General features: G+C 36.4%; 1 protein-coding gene across 2 annotated transcripts; it reads left to right on the top strand.

Annotated features, from left to right (window-relative positions):
* Positions 1–337: 337 nt before the first annotated feature.
* LOC113760669 lies at positions 338–12,144 on the top strand. Of its 2 annotated transcripts, none has more exons than XM_027303344.1 (20): positions 338–481; positions 1,546–1,684; positions 2,161–2,235; positions 2,490–2,605; positions 2,925–3,039; positions 3,503–3,631; positions 3,798–3,845; positions 5,205–5,395; positions 5,481–5,677; positions 6,387–6,670; positions 6,791–6,940; positions 7,426–7,809; positions 7,912–8,061; positions 8,336–8,414; positions 8,494–8,618; positions 9,109–9,300; positions 9,457–9,588; positions 9,824–9,964; positions 11,307–11,513; positions 11,725–12,144. In XM_027303344.1, the coding sequence occupies exons 2-20, from the start codon at positions 1,550–1,552 to the stop codon at positions 11,839–11,841; spliced, it is 2,967 nt and encodes a 988-aa protein (XP_027159145.1). In that variant the 5' UTR covers positions 338–481; positions 1,546–1,549; the 3' UTR covers positions 11,842–12,144. The 2 variants fall into 2 exon arrangements, with proteins under 2 accessions (XP_027159145.1, XP_027159144.1); XM_027303343.1 differs by having other exon boundaries at positions 6,791–6,958.
* Positions 12,145–13,412: the final 1,268 nt, after the last annotated feature.

Raw genomic sequence — 13,412 nt, 5'->3', positions numbered from 1 at the left:
GTTTGGATTGTAAGTTATTTGAGATATTTTTACTGTAGCACTTTTTATGATGTGATGTATGTGAAATAAAAAAGTAATTGGGAAGATAAAAATGTGTATTGGAAATTGTAATAGTGATGTAAGCAAATATATTTGGCCAAATAACTTACTATCCAAACACACTCATTATCGTTTTGAATGAATGTCATGGTAAGTATAAATTTTAAAATCTTAAAGAAACTAAATGAAATTATAGAAACCTCAGGGGAGGTTTCTGAAATTATCCCTTAATAATTCCTCAAAATTCACGCGCCTTCTTTCACTCTCTCCCCCCTCTTTTTGTAAGTTTTTTTTTGCTTTTCTGCTTTCTGTACTTTTGTATACACTACTGTTCTCTCCCGTGCTTGCTCCTCACCGTTCTTGTTCAAAGTTCAAAACTTTCTGCAAATTATAGCAGTTTCTGTGGGAGTTTTTACTCCCCATATCTGGTTTCACAAGCAAGGTGTGTTATTATCCTTTCTTGGGCTTACATTTTTTTCCTCCATTTTGGTGTTCTGTTTCAGTCTAACAAAAAATTCCTTATGTTTCTTTTTTTCCTGGGCTCATTGATTTTGCTCTTTCTTTTCCTTTTTTTTTTTGGTTATTTGGGTTGCTCCTTTTGGACGTCTAGTACTAATTTGTGATGTGGGTTTTTCTCATTTTTGTGTAATTTTTTCTGGGTTTTTCTTTTATTTATGTAATTTCTTTGGTACACACTGGTGCATGTTTGTCTCTCGACTTCTTTTATGATCACCCCTTTGTTCTTACCTACAATGGGCTTTAATTATTTCCCATTTAAGCTGGAAAATCTTAGTCCTGTTTAAGTTTCTTGTGTGTCATTTTGTGTTTTGGGTCTCTCTAAAGTTGAAAGTTACCTTTTTGGTCTATTCATTCCTCTATTATTTTCATATTTTGCTAGTGTATTTTCTCCCCATCTTTCCTCGCTGTATTCTTGTTTGATTGTTTTTCTGGAAAGCTACATTATGGGTTTTGTTCAACTTCTTGCACTTCCTCTTTTTGTAGCTCATTGAGTTTGTTGTTTTGCTCACTTTTTTTTCGGTTGAGGTCTAGTGCTACTTTGATGTGGTGGATTTTTCTTATCCTTGGGCAATTTTTCTGGTTTACTTTTCTACGCTGGTGCACGAATGCGTTGGTTATTCCCTTATTTTAACTTGCCATTGACTTTTTCTTTCGTATTGTAGCCGGAAAATGGTGCTGCTACTAATTAATTTTCGTTTTTGTCAAATTTCTCATTCTCGTGTGCAAAAGTTCACTTTTTTTTTTTGGTTCTTCTCTTCCTCTGCTCTTTGTCACATTTGGTCCTTGTAAATCTTTTCGTTGTTCTTCTCTTGATTTATTCTTGTTTGGTTAATTTTGCCCCTAAGCTGCATTGTTGTTTAGTTGAGCTTCTTAAAGTTCTGTTATTTATTTATTTATATTTTTTGTTAAATCATGCACATCTGATGCAAACTTCAAGTTGTATACTCGAACACTTAGGCTGATCTGGTGGTTTAATGTTTATTTTAGGAAAATGGGGTTCATTTCCCGAAAGATTTTCCCAGCATGTGGGAATATGTGTGTATGCTGTCCTGCTTTGAGGTCAAGATCAAGACAACCTGTTAAGCGATACAAGAAACTGCTAGCTGACATCTTTCCCAAGTCCCCTGTAAGTTTTATATTTTGCTAGAATTTGGTTTGGATTTCTGTTCTGAGCACTATGATATGATGGAAAAAGCTACTTTTTTGGACTCTACATGTGGAAACTTGAATAGCAAATATTATCAATTATTGCTCGTCCATTATGTATCATGGTTTATAAGTTGCAACTCAATTTTTTGGAGTTTTTTTTTTCGGCCGGTGTGGTAGATAGATGATTGGAGGCTTGGAGCGCTCGTGAACCCTTTCCTGCAGAAAAGTTGAAATATGTTGTCAACTGAGAATGTGTTTTAATTTTACATACTTAAGTTAATGGCGTACTTTGATTTCTGCCGAGTTGGTAACTAACTGAATTGAACATTTGGTATTACTCAAGGAGAGGGCAAGTTCCCTTTTGCCATTCTCCTTTTAACATTCACGTGTTGTACAAGCCAGCTGGGATAGATAATAGCCAAGAATTACTGATGTTTACACTTCTTTGTGCAGGATAGCTCTTCCAACGAGAGGAAAGTTGTTAAATTATGTGAATACGCGGCAAAAAACCCTTTCAGAATCCCTAAGGTACTTAATTTTCCTATATGCTATATGTGTATATGGATGGATTCTGGAAGTGATGAAAGTTTCCTGTTTCCAATAGATATGCTGACTGTAATTAAGAAATACTGTAAAACTGATGAAGATAATTAGCATCTAAAATATATCATGGACTCTGTAATAAGACAGGTTCTACAAAAAACTATAGAAGAAAGATGGATTTTGCCATATAAACATATTCAGTTTTTCTAACTTGTTACTGACATTCTAATTTCCATCAGATAACCAAGTATCTTGAAGATAGGTGCTACAAAGAACTAAGAAGCCAGAATATCAAATTTGTTGAGATCGTTGTTGAGGCTTATAATAAGTTGCTCAGCATTTGTAAGGATCAAATGTGAGTTGCTATACTGATAGTTCTTTGCATATTTTATCTCTTGTTCCTCTGCATGTTAGCGATTTTATGAACATACTTTGGCATGAAATAAATCTCTTTTAGTGTTTGCTGCCATTATTTTAAGGGACCAGGTCTGGGACCTTTAGCTCTTTTTCTTTTTTTTTTTTGCTTTAAAGTGCTAACTTGGAATTTAAGAATGGCTAAGCTCTTATACATTTTTGTCTCTGCCTTAAAAATTCTTGTCTTCTCGTAGAAGTGAAGTTCCAGAAGATTTGCAGTCAAAAAGGGAAAAAAAACTTTAACATTTTTGAACTTTCAGGGCATATTTTGCTATCAACCTATTGAGCCTAGTGGTTGAACTACTTGATGAGTCGAAGCAAGATGCTGTCAGGATAATTGGATGCCAGATGCTAACTCAGTTTATTTACAGTCAGGTGAATTGTGTGCTCGAGCTATATTGCAAATACTGTGTGATGGAAGGGGGGCAAAATCTTTTGACTTGTTAGACAAAACTATTCTCGTGCCATTGGATCCTTGCTAGCTTATCTAGAAGTCCTCGGTCAATCTATGTTGCAAGATTTGTTTTTCCAAAACAATTGCAAATCATATGTAATTGTTGTTTATAGTTGGGCAATAGCTTTATTCCAACATTTATATTGAGAGTTGTTTCATACAGCTTTACTGTGATGACAATTTTTCTTGCTCCATCTCGATCAAATTTAAATGCTTTAAATGCTCCACCCAGTAAATCACATGGTTTCATTAGCAGATATTAATTTGATTTGCAAAAATTACCATGGCCCGCATTTAGATGCAGTTTATCTGCCAACTATTTTATCATTTATTTTTAGTGGTGCCATTTACGCTATCGTCCATATACTCACAATGCCTGAACAGGTTGATGGAACTTATTCATACAATTTGGAAAGTTTGGTTCACAAAGTTTCTATCATTGCTCATGAGACTGGAGAAGAACCTCAAAAACACCGCTTGAGAGCGTCAAGTTTGCAGTCTCTCTCTGCCATGGTGATTGGACTTTTTATTTTTATTGTGCATTTAATTCAAAATTTTCTGGATATTGCTTTCTGTTTCTTTGCAATTCACTCTCAAATCTACTAATGAACTTCGTAATCACTTGGTTTCTGCCCTTCTTGAAGATATATACTTTAACTGGTTTGCTTCTCCTTTGCAGGTATGGTTCATGGGGGAGTTTTCTCATATTTTTGCTGCTTTTGATAAGGTTGGTCTTCTTTTGGCTTGTTATTTGCATCTATTTTGATAGTGCAGTATCCATTACTCCCCCATGACTTTGTTAATGTTTTCTTTCCTGCTTTTTGATGTATGAAAGAAAGAGACATATTTGGGGAGTAACTTCTTACAAATGAATACCCCCCTCCTAAGGAGGAAATTTTGAATGATACAGAATTATGTTGTGCATAGATCCTGGGCTGCCTTATCTAGACATAATGGTTTGTATGTAACCTTTAAGACTCGCAATTGCCAATTCTGACTTTTAAATGGGGAGGAGGTCGCATTTTTTCAAATTCTTGATGTAATCATGGAGAGTTATCGTGCTATAAAAATGTAGTTGCTTAATTATTTCTTGAGCTTTCTATGGTTGAAAGGTGAAAAAATAACTGGGAAATGAAAATGCATTAGAAGTGACAGCGGATGACTTCCATTACAAAATAAATGGTTAATGTTAACAGTCAAATGGCTAGAGATTGTTTCATTCTTAACTGGTTCAGTACATTGTCAAACTATTACAAATCTGTATGTTCTAATTGTCAGCACTGTGCCTCTTATGGCAAGTGAAGGTTTGCCTCTTATGCAAATATTCGTTTGAGAGGGGGTAATTTTCTTGGGAATGAACACATATAAGCTTCAATTTTTCTTTCGCTTTCTTTCTTTTGTTGTGGGAGGTGGTTGAAAAATTTGGTAATCTAATGCTGATATGTTTACAACTGATGAATTGATAGCAATTTAGAGACTTTTTTAGCAGGAATTCTATTTCTCTGCATCTGTTTGTTATTGATTCAATGAGAAGACCTTGCATCTGATCAGTCACTCCAATTCTCTGAAGTATTATCCGAAAATTTACTTCTTTAAGTTGTTGCATATGCCATCAACTTGCCTTTTTGGTGTTGCTGGTGTTAATTTTCATTTTGATCAGTATGTATCTGAAGTGCTTATCTGCTCTCATTTGTTTAGTTCACTATGAGAAATCTCTCATGAGGATCAATTCATGAAGATTTGAATTGGAACCATGGGATAGTGGTCCTTTTTTAGGATGATAAGGGAGAGAATTTGTCACATGAGCAAGTTAAGATTGCGTGTCAATGGCTAAAAAGAACCTGTGTTAGCCATCTTTACCTACAAGAGATAAGGGATATCTCCTGTTTGGCATAGCTATTTATTAAAATAACATGGAATATAAGTCCTGCAAAAGAAAAAAGGGCCTGTTGATATGCTTGTTGAATTCAGTCTCGTCAATTATCTAAATGCCTTGATATAGGAATTTTCCATTGTTTCACCTTTTATTAGAAGCTTATCTTAAGAAGTACATATTAGTACTGAAGCTTCTGTATTGCTTTTTCAGATTGTTCATGCTACACTAGTAAATTATGACCCCGATAGACACAATGAAAATGATGAAGATGGAGGTGAAGCACATCATAATTGGGTTGATGAAGTAATTAGATGTGAAGGAAGGGGTGTTGGTGAATTTAGCCCTAGTAGTATCAACATCAGACCTCGACCAGACTGGAAAGATCCTTCTCAATTAGTCAGGTCAGTTTGTTGTTGGAGAATTCAATTAGCGAGGTCAGTTTGTTGAAAATAATGGGTGGAACTCTATGGATTTTGTGGATTGCAGAGAAGAGGTTGAGAAACCAAATATTTGGGCTCAGATATGTGTACAGAGGATGATGGAGCTGGCGAAGGAAAGTACGACAATTCGCCGTGTATTAGATCCAATGTTTGTCTACTTTGACAGTGGAAGACACTGGGTTCCACCCCATGGGTTGGCGTTGGTAGTTCTGTCTGATATGTGCTACTTTATGGAAAGTTCAGGTGAGCCACCCTTCTACTGGATTGATGTGGTTGGTTTTTGCTCAAACTATTTGTCTCTTTAGGTCTTCTAATACATTGCACTGAGGAATTTCTGTCTTTTTCTTTTCCTCTCCTGCTTATCATCAGATTCTATTGATGTCCTATAACATTACTTTGTGAAAAAAGGAACATAGTTTGTCTTATCTTGCTCTGGTCAAGTCTGAGCAATTTCCAACGAGGCATCTTTTCATTGTTGTGCTGTTAGTGCATGAATCATTATTTTTCCTCTCTGATGATTTTATTTCGTTCGGTCCTATTGCTTCAGAATTTTTGTCGTTCTGTTCATGTGGCTGCTTGTGGTATTGGTTTAAATTGTACAACTAATGGTAGTCATCTAGATGGTTCCTTATTCTACATAAATAGGTGAGTTAGAAGATATATTTGCTAGGAATATTACGTAAACCATTCAAGGATTGGAATGTAATTGAAAGTAGCAGTGTGCGTACTTGTTTTCAAGGAAAAGAACAAACTCAGAACAGAATAAGTTTAACCTATTTCAATCTTTACTTTTTCTTGTTAGTTAGTTAGAAAGTTTTGGTTTAGATAATTGAACTTATGTAACTGGCTTCATGAATGAAAATATGTGTTGTTTAATGTTTTCATCTCATTTCTTTTTCATCTCTGTATTTGAACTTTGATCAACCTAAACTTTTCTTTTTAACGGTTTCAGGGAATCAGGTCGTGATTTTAGCTAGTGTGGTTCGCCATCTTGACCACAAGAATGTTGTGCATGATCCCCAAATTAAATCTTTTGTGGTCCAAACAGCTACTGCTTTGGCTCAACAGATTAGAAGTGGAACTGTGCTTTTAGATGTTGGATTTGTTAGTGACATTTGCAGGCACTTGCGCAAATGCCTACAGGCAACATTTGAATCAGATGGGGAGAAGGAAGTGGATATGAATCTCACACTTCAAACTTCCATTGAAGATCTCTTGCTGGAAACTGCTAAAGGGGTAAGCACCAACACCTTCAGCAGACATCCTTGCTTTTATAGATCTGCGATTAGTGAAATTGTAGTTCACTTGTAGGTAAAAACGTTATTCCTGCCTGAAATCTATTTTTTGTTCTTGTAGATTAGTGATGGCCGACCACTCTATGATATTATGGCCATGTCAATGGAGAAACTTTCAACTGTTAAAGTTATTGCCAGGGCCACCATTGGATCATTAGTCATTCTAGCTCACATGATCTCATTAGCAGCAGTCTCTTCCCATGTGCAGCAGGTTTGGTGCTTTAATTGGGTAATGCAATCTTTTGTAGTAATGTTTTGCATGCATGCCATTTTCTGGGTAAAGAAGGGTGGGTGGAAGACTTGTCAGCTGTTTTCCAGTTTAATCTTATTTTAGTTCCAGGTTAGCCTTTCATTCTACTGTTTGAACCAGCTCTGAATCACATAGATGCATGATATCCTACTAAAAGCATTGAAAACAAATCTGCACTGACTTATATCTCAGCATGAGGTTCAATATCTAATCTAGTGCGATTCCGTCTCATCTGTCATCTTTGCTTGCTAAACCATCAATTCTTATACTACTTTCCTTGATTCTGCATCCTCATATTAACTTATAGATGTTATATAGTATTAATGGAAGATGTTATCTCAGAAACTCTGCAGAAAACTGATTTTAACAACTTGAACATTCAAATTAAGAGTTATTTTAGGATTTTCTTTGAGGGAAGGCCACATTACAGTTTAAATACTTTGCAGGGATTCCCAGATATGCTTCTAGTTCAACTTTTGAAGGTGATGTTGCATCCTGATGTTAAAGTACGTGTTGGAGGCCACCACGTACTCTCAATTCTTCTCATTCCGAGTTCTAACCTAACAAGAAAGGATGTTTCTGTTTACACAAAAAGATGGCATTCGAATAGTTCCTCTACATTTGACTCAGTTGCAGCTTTACTTGAGAAGCTCAGGAGGGGAAAAGATGGAACTAAGCTAAAAAATGGATATAGCATTCAAGATGATTCCAAGGAAAGAGATGTTGAAGAAGAACTTCATCAGGGGTGGGCTCGCAGAAACTCTCCCAATTTTAACAAAATAAGTTATATTATTGACAAGACTCCTGGATCAGCGAGCTTGATTGAGGCTGTAAGAAATTTCTCTTCCCAACTTGATTCCTCGTGCATTTTTTGGAAACTTGTCTTTGCTATTTATCTTTGACATGCGTGATCGGCATGTTCGTGCATGCAGGAACCATCTGTTATGAAGTTTAATGAGGACCAAATTACCCAGGTGCTAACTGCCTTATGGATACAAGCCAATCTTTCTGATAATCTACCAGCAAATATTGAAGCTATAGCTCATTCTTTCTTCTTAACACTAATTACTTCACGCTTGAAGGTGAGGATTCAGATCATTTATCATGTTTTAAATATACTTGCAGTGTTTCATTTTCCTATTAGATTTGTGTATCAAAGTTTGAGTCTTGGCATCCATCATACCTGACCTTTTCTTTTGTAGGCCGACGGGGTGGGTTGAGGTAAATAGATAATGATTTGTATGCTTACTAAAATGAGCAACTTCCAGTTATGTATTTGTACCACGTGTAATATGTGTGTGTGTGTGTGTATGCCCCTTCAATTTCATGAGGTCTAATGATCTTTTGTTGTTGCAGAGCCCCCGTGGCAACTTGATCATACGCTTCTTTCACTTCCCTCTTTCACTTTTGAAGATGTCCTTGGACTCTAACAATGGTATGTAAAATATATTTTGAATAAAGTGTACTTGTCTAGTAGGGTATTGTATCATTAACGACTTCTTTACCCTTCACAGGGACCTTTTCTCCTGCATACCGGAGATCGCTTATTGTGTTATCGACTGCAATGCTCATGTTTACAGCTAAGATATATCATATTGCTGATTTGATTAATCTTATCAAGACTTCAGTCGATTTCGATGTGAGTGCTTATAAGCTGTATCCCTACTTGATTATGTTGATATCACAACTTGTGATAAAATTACTGATTTATGGTTGTTATAACTTGTCATGGTTACATAATTTGAATGATACTAGACTCATATACCTTCTTTTGTTTCACGATTAGATGATGCTATAGCATTTGCTAAGGAATGTGAGGTGGTATAAGTACAATATACGAGTGGTTTTGGGCACTATACTCTTCATAGTAGATCTGAAATTGCCTCTTGATTTGGCAATGTGGACACTTTGACACATTTTCTGAATTTCAACTGTTTCTGTTGTCAACACTAAATGGTCAATTAACTAGTCTTTAAGTGTTACATTTCTCCAGAACTAGCTTTGTCTACCTCTCTATATCTTACCATGCATTGATGTTTGCTTAACTTTCCAGTTTGGGTAGTTCTTTGTATGGTATGGGACTTTTGTAGTGTTCTTTCTGATGGGCTTGCATATTGTTTTTTGGTCAGGTTGATCCATATGTTGGCATTAATGATGATATCCAAGTATATGTTAGACCACAAGCAGATGTTAGAGAATATGGTTCTCCTGGTGACAACCAGGAAGCTGCAGCTTTACTCTCTCAATTACATGGCAAGATTAAACAATCTGAGAAAGCTATATTAGATCTTTTGGTTGCAAGTTTATCTACCATTACTGGGGTATGGGCTTGTTGAAAAAGTTTGGACTTTCTTTCTCTATCTCAAAATACTATTGTTACATGCTTCAAGGCCAGGCTTTCTATGCTTTTGCATGAAATGAATGCAGGCAGGTAGGAAATTCTTGACTTACATTGTTATTTACTGTTTGTTCATTAGCTTGAGGAAGAGGATCTGATTAATCAGCTGTCAGAAGCATTCACACCAGATGATGTGCTGATGTTTGGTCCGCTTGACTTTGATCATGTGCATGGAGTACCCTTCTCCAAGGAATCTCCATCATTTGATGGTGTAAGTTCCTTTAAGTTTATTATGTTGCTTCCAGTGAAGCAGGAAGAAGGCACAACTTTTGCTTCTTCCTTCTCAAGTTGGAAACGGTGTGTTAAAAAAGGCTGAATAAGATCTTTGACATAACTTATTTTAGGAGTGAAGTTTTATGGAGACCTTTGTCTATAATTACCATCTTTGTGAATGTTTTTGCTAATAATGAAGCAGGAGCTGCCATTGATTATACTTCTTGCTGCAGGAGTTTCCTGCAAATGTGCTTAGTGAGGATGACATCATCAGTGAATCTTCAGTTGTTGACATCTCGCGCTTCATCAAAACGCCTATGTCACCATGCCCTTCCATGTCGCATGTTGTCAGCATTGGGCAACTTCTGGAATCAGTAATCTTCCTCTCTCTGGGTGTATGATACAGACGCTTGCACATGCTTCGGTCTTTGGTCGCACTTTCAAAAGTTAAATTTGCGACATAATATTAATAGACAGCATAAGGGCCAAGAAATATACAAAATTGTTTGTGTTGGTTATAATTTCTCAAGGCTTATGTTGAATGATACATGAATTACTGCATACTGAGCACAGACAAAAGAAATACAAAAATGAACTAAAATTGAACCGAAAGACTGCAGAGTTCCAAACCTTTAGATATTGCCTTTGTTCAGACTCAAAAGGCTTAAGATGTTTCTGAAGTCTAGAGGCAATTAGTTGTCTAGTTCTTTTTAGATTCTTATGAGAAACAGCGAGTGAATGAACAAACAATAGATTTCTTGGCCTTTTTGGATGAGTTCACATTTAGCTAAATCTCATTTGAGCTTTGGCTGCAATAGTGTGAAACTGAATGAGATGAGGTGTGAGTTTGCACAGACTTGTGTTTGATAGTTGGGTCAGACCAAGAATCCTTAGCTGGCTGTGTAGGGCTGTCTTTGTCCTGATACCTACATTTTGTGGACTCAAAGCATGAGCTGATGGGATGAAATTAGATTACTCAAATTCTCATTGTTATGTTGTATTAAAAAGAAACTGAGATTTTTGTGATTTGTACAATTTTGAACCAAAAAAAACAAATAGATAGTGTATTTTAGGGTCAGGATTTGTTTCACAAAACTATGGATCTTTTGAACTGAATATGTACTCGTTAAAGGCTGATATGGTGGTTTTTCTAGGATTACTTGTCAGTTACAATATCTGGTACAGATGGGGTGTAGTAAGGAGAAAAGGATGCAGAACTTTATTATTAAAAGGAGTTAATATTAAAAGGCATGGGTTAATATTAAAAGGGGTTAATATTATTTGTCTACAAAGGCATGGGTTAACATTAAAAGGGGGTGAAACAAACTACCAATTCGTAGAAAGATTAACATTATTATTTTGCTGATACTTGTGCACTAAGTTAATTAAACTTGTGACTGAAACTATCATCAATGACTTGGCCTAACAGTTCATTCAACTTTCTTGAAAAATCATACAGAATTTTATATGAATTGCATCATGGTTCTTCAAAAACACACACACACACACACACAACACCTGAGGATGGTAGGGGGTATGGCATGTGCCACTACAGGCTTATTGTAGCCTTGAAGTGCTCCCTAGTCTTATGTTTCATGAACAATAGAATTGTCTATGATGCTCATTATCTGATACACAGGCTGTAGTTATGGTTTCATAGGTTTATGTGTTTTACCATGTTCTTCTTTGTCTACAAATCTGACACTGTGTCTTCAGGCACTTGAGGTTGCTGGTCAGGTTGCTGGAACATCTGTCTCAACTTCTCCACTTCCCTATCATACCATGGCTAGTCAGTGTGAAGCTCTTGGTACAGATGCTAGAAAGAAGCTTTCGAACTGGTTGACTAATGATGGTCACTTTGTGAAGACAGACACTACGTTTCCACCAAATCCTGGATATTATGGCTTGTCAGCAATCAGGAAGGTGAGTGAATATACTAATTGTCAGCTAGAAACTGTACATTGATTCCTGGAGCTTCATGTGCATGCTGTTGATCAGACCTTCATTTTACCCGGGAGATTAAACCAAAGAGCTCTTGCTTTGATACTTGAATTTCTAGTCTTGAGCTAAGAATTTCTAAGCTCAATTAGCTATTGCGATAATTGTTGTGGCCTTGGAACTTCTATATTTGTAGGTAGGCAGTGAAGACGGGCCAGTTTCTGGTTCGGAGATGCCAAAGGAGTCATGGTCGGCTCTTAGGTTGCCTCCTGCAAGTCCTTTTGATAACTTCCTCCGAGCAGCTCGTGGTTAGAGAGAGGCCTGGTTCAGCTTATGTATCGTCTAACTTTGTGCTAGAGTGATTGTAAATTCGTAGGTAATGTTTATGAGGTTAGCCTTGTCAAGCCTAGAACATTTGCAGTGTTTGCACCTTGAGATGATGTGTAATTAGTTCGCTAGTTGCCTAGCTTTATGCCATTCGCAGCATTGGCTTTCGCATTGACACCAACAGTTTGCAGTGCAGACTAAATTATGCAACCCCTATGGGCTTGTAAAGCGCACAAGACAAAACCCTGTGTGTTTGTGTGTGAAAATGCGACCGAGTTTCTTATCTGCAGTCTACGTGGGCGAAATGCTTTCTGATGGAGAGAAAATATATATGCAGGAACTGATTTTCTTGGAAGGTTTTCTATTAGTTAATATTGTCCCAACCTTAAAAAAAATGAACGAAAATTGAAATGCCAGCAGCCATAAAAGAGGGCAAGAGCAGTTTCGTCCCTGTGCATGGTAATGTGTAGCTGTTGTTCAGGGTTCATGAAACCTGAGATGGCACTACAGAAGAAACCAAACTGAGTCGTTAACAAAACTAAGTTGATCCATAAAATGAAGCATAATCTCTTAACTATAACGTGTGAAATCATGATAGAATCATGGGTAACCTGACAATCTTGATCCATAAAATGCATCATGGTACTTAAAAATCCCACGTACAAGTTACAATTTTGTTTTTCGGGAAAATCATATTCTTGGACCCTAATGAACTACAGAAAATGTGGTTCTAGACCAGTTTTAACCTGAATATGGCTGTAAACTCAAAGTGGAATACAACTCCATGTGTGAAGCGAAAGGAACAGGAAGCAACTTGGAAAAATGTTGGTGACTCAGTCACGACCATTATTCGTTGAGGTAACAAATTTTGGAGTAAATCTTTCCTACACTGGCAGTATATACACTATCATCGTTGGATTCATGACATGTGTACAAAAATTGAATTTCAAATTCAAATTTTGCATAGTTATCATTCATCCAATGTTGATAGTGTATACATTGTCAATGTAGGATAAATTAATCCTAAATTTTGACCATCTCTTTTCTGTTTCATACCCAAAAAAAAAAAAAAGAGATAAAGTTAAGAGAGAAAGCAAACTAAACTCTAGAAGACTAAAACCAAGGCTTTTATCACATGAAAATTTCTCGAAGTATAAATGCGGAAGTGAAATAGGGGCCGAGTTGTTTCGTTTGCCTGTCATTGTCTGGAATTCATGTAAAAAAAATATTATTGCAATTTGATATATGTGACGTTAAAAAAGATAATTAGGAAATGTGAATATGTGATTATGTGATTATGGAAAATATAAAATTTTTCTTTTTGGAAAATTGCAATCCAAACAAGAGGCTAACGACAAAACTTGCAACCTAATTTCCATTCCCACTAACAAGAAGAAAGAAAAGCATGGTTTTTCGGCATCTGGTTTCATTAGCAATTCAGGCAAGATTAGGCCCCTGTAGGATCCAGAAATTGCGGCCAATGTTTGTGTAGATGACATAAGATTTTCATGAATCGTCTCGAAACCCTCTACTCTTGTAGCTTCTCTTGTGTCTCTG

This window comes from Coffea eugenioides, chromosome 2 (assembly GCF_003713205.1).
Source record: "Coffea eugenioides isolate CCC68of chromosome 2, Ceug_1.0, whole genome shotgun sequence".
Taxonomy (NCBI): Eukaryota; Viridiplantae; Streptophyta; class Magnoliopsida; order Gentianales; family Rubiaceae; genus Coffea; species Coffea eugenioides.
This window is presented reverse-complemented; position numbering and strand designations above follow the sequence as displayed.

Bases quoted from the DNA above. Each gene is read 5' to 3' on its own strand.
- LOC113760669 (XM_027303343.1), top strand. From the start codon at position 1,550: ATGGGGTTCATTTCCCGAAAGATTTTCCCAGCATGTGGGAATATGTGT. The intron at 6,671-6,790 runs GTAAGCACCAAC...TTGTTCTTGTAG, and splicing joins TGCTGGAAACTGCTAAAGGG to ATTAGTGATGGCCGACCACT. The intron at 8,415-8,493 runs GTATGTAAAATA...TACCCTTCACAG, and splicing joins GTCCTTGGACTCTAACAATG to GGACCTTTTCTCCTGCATAC.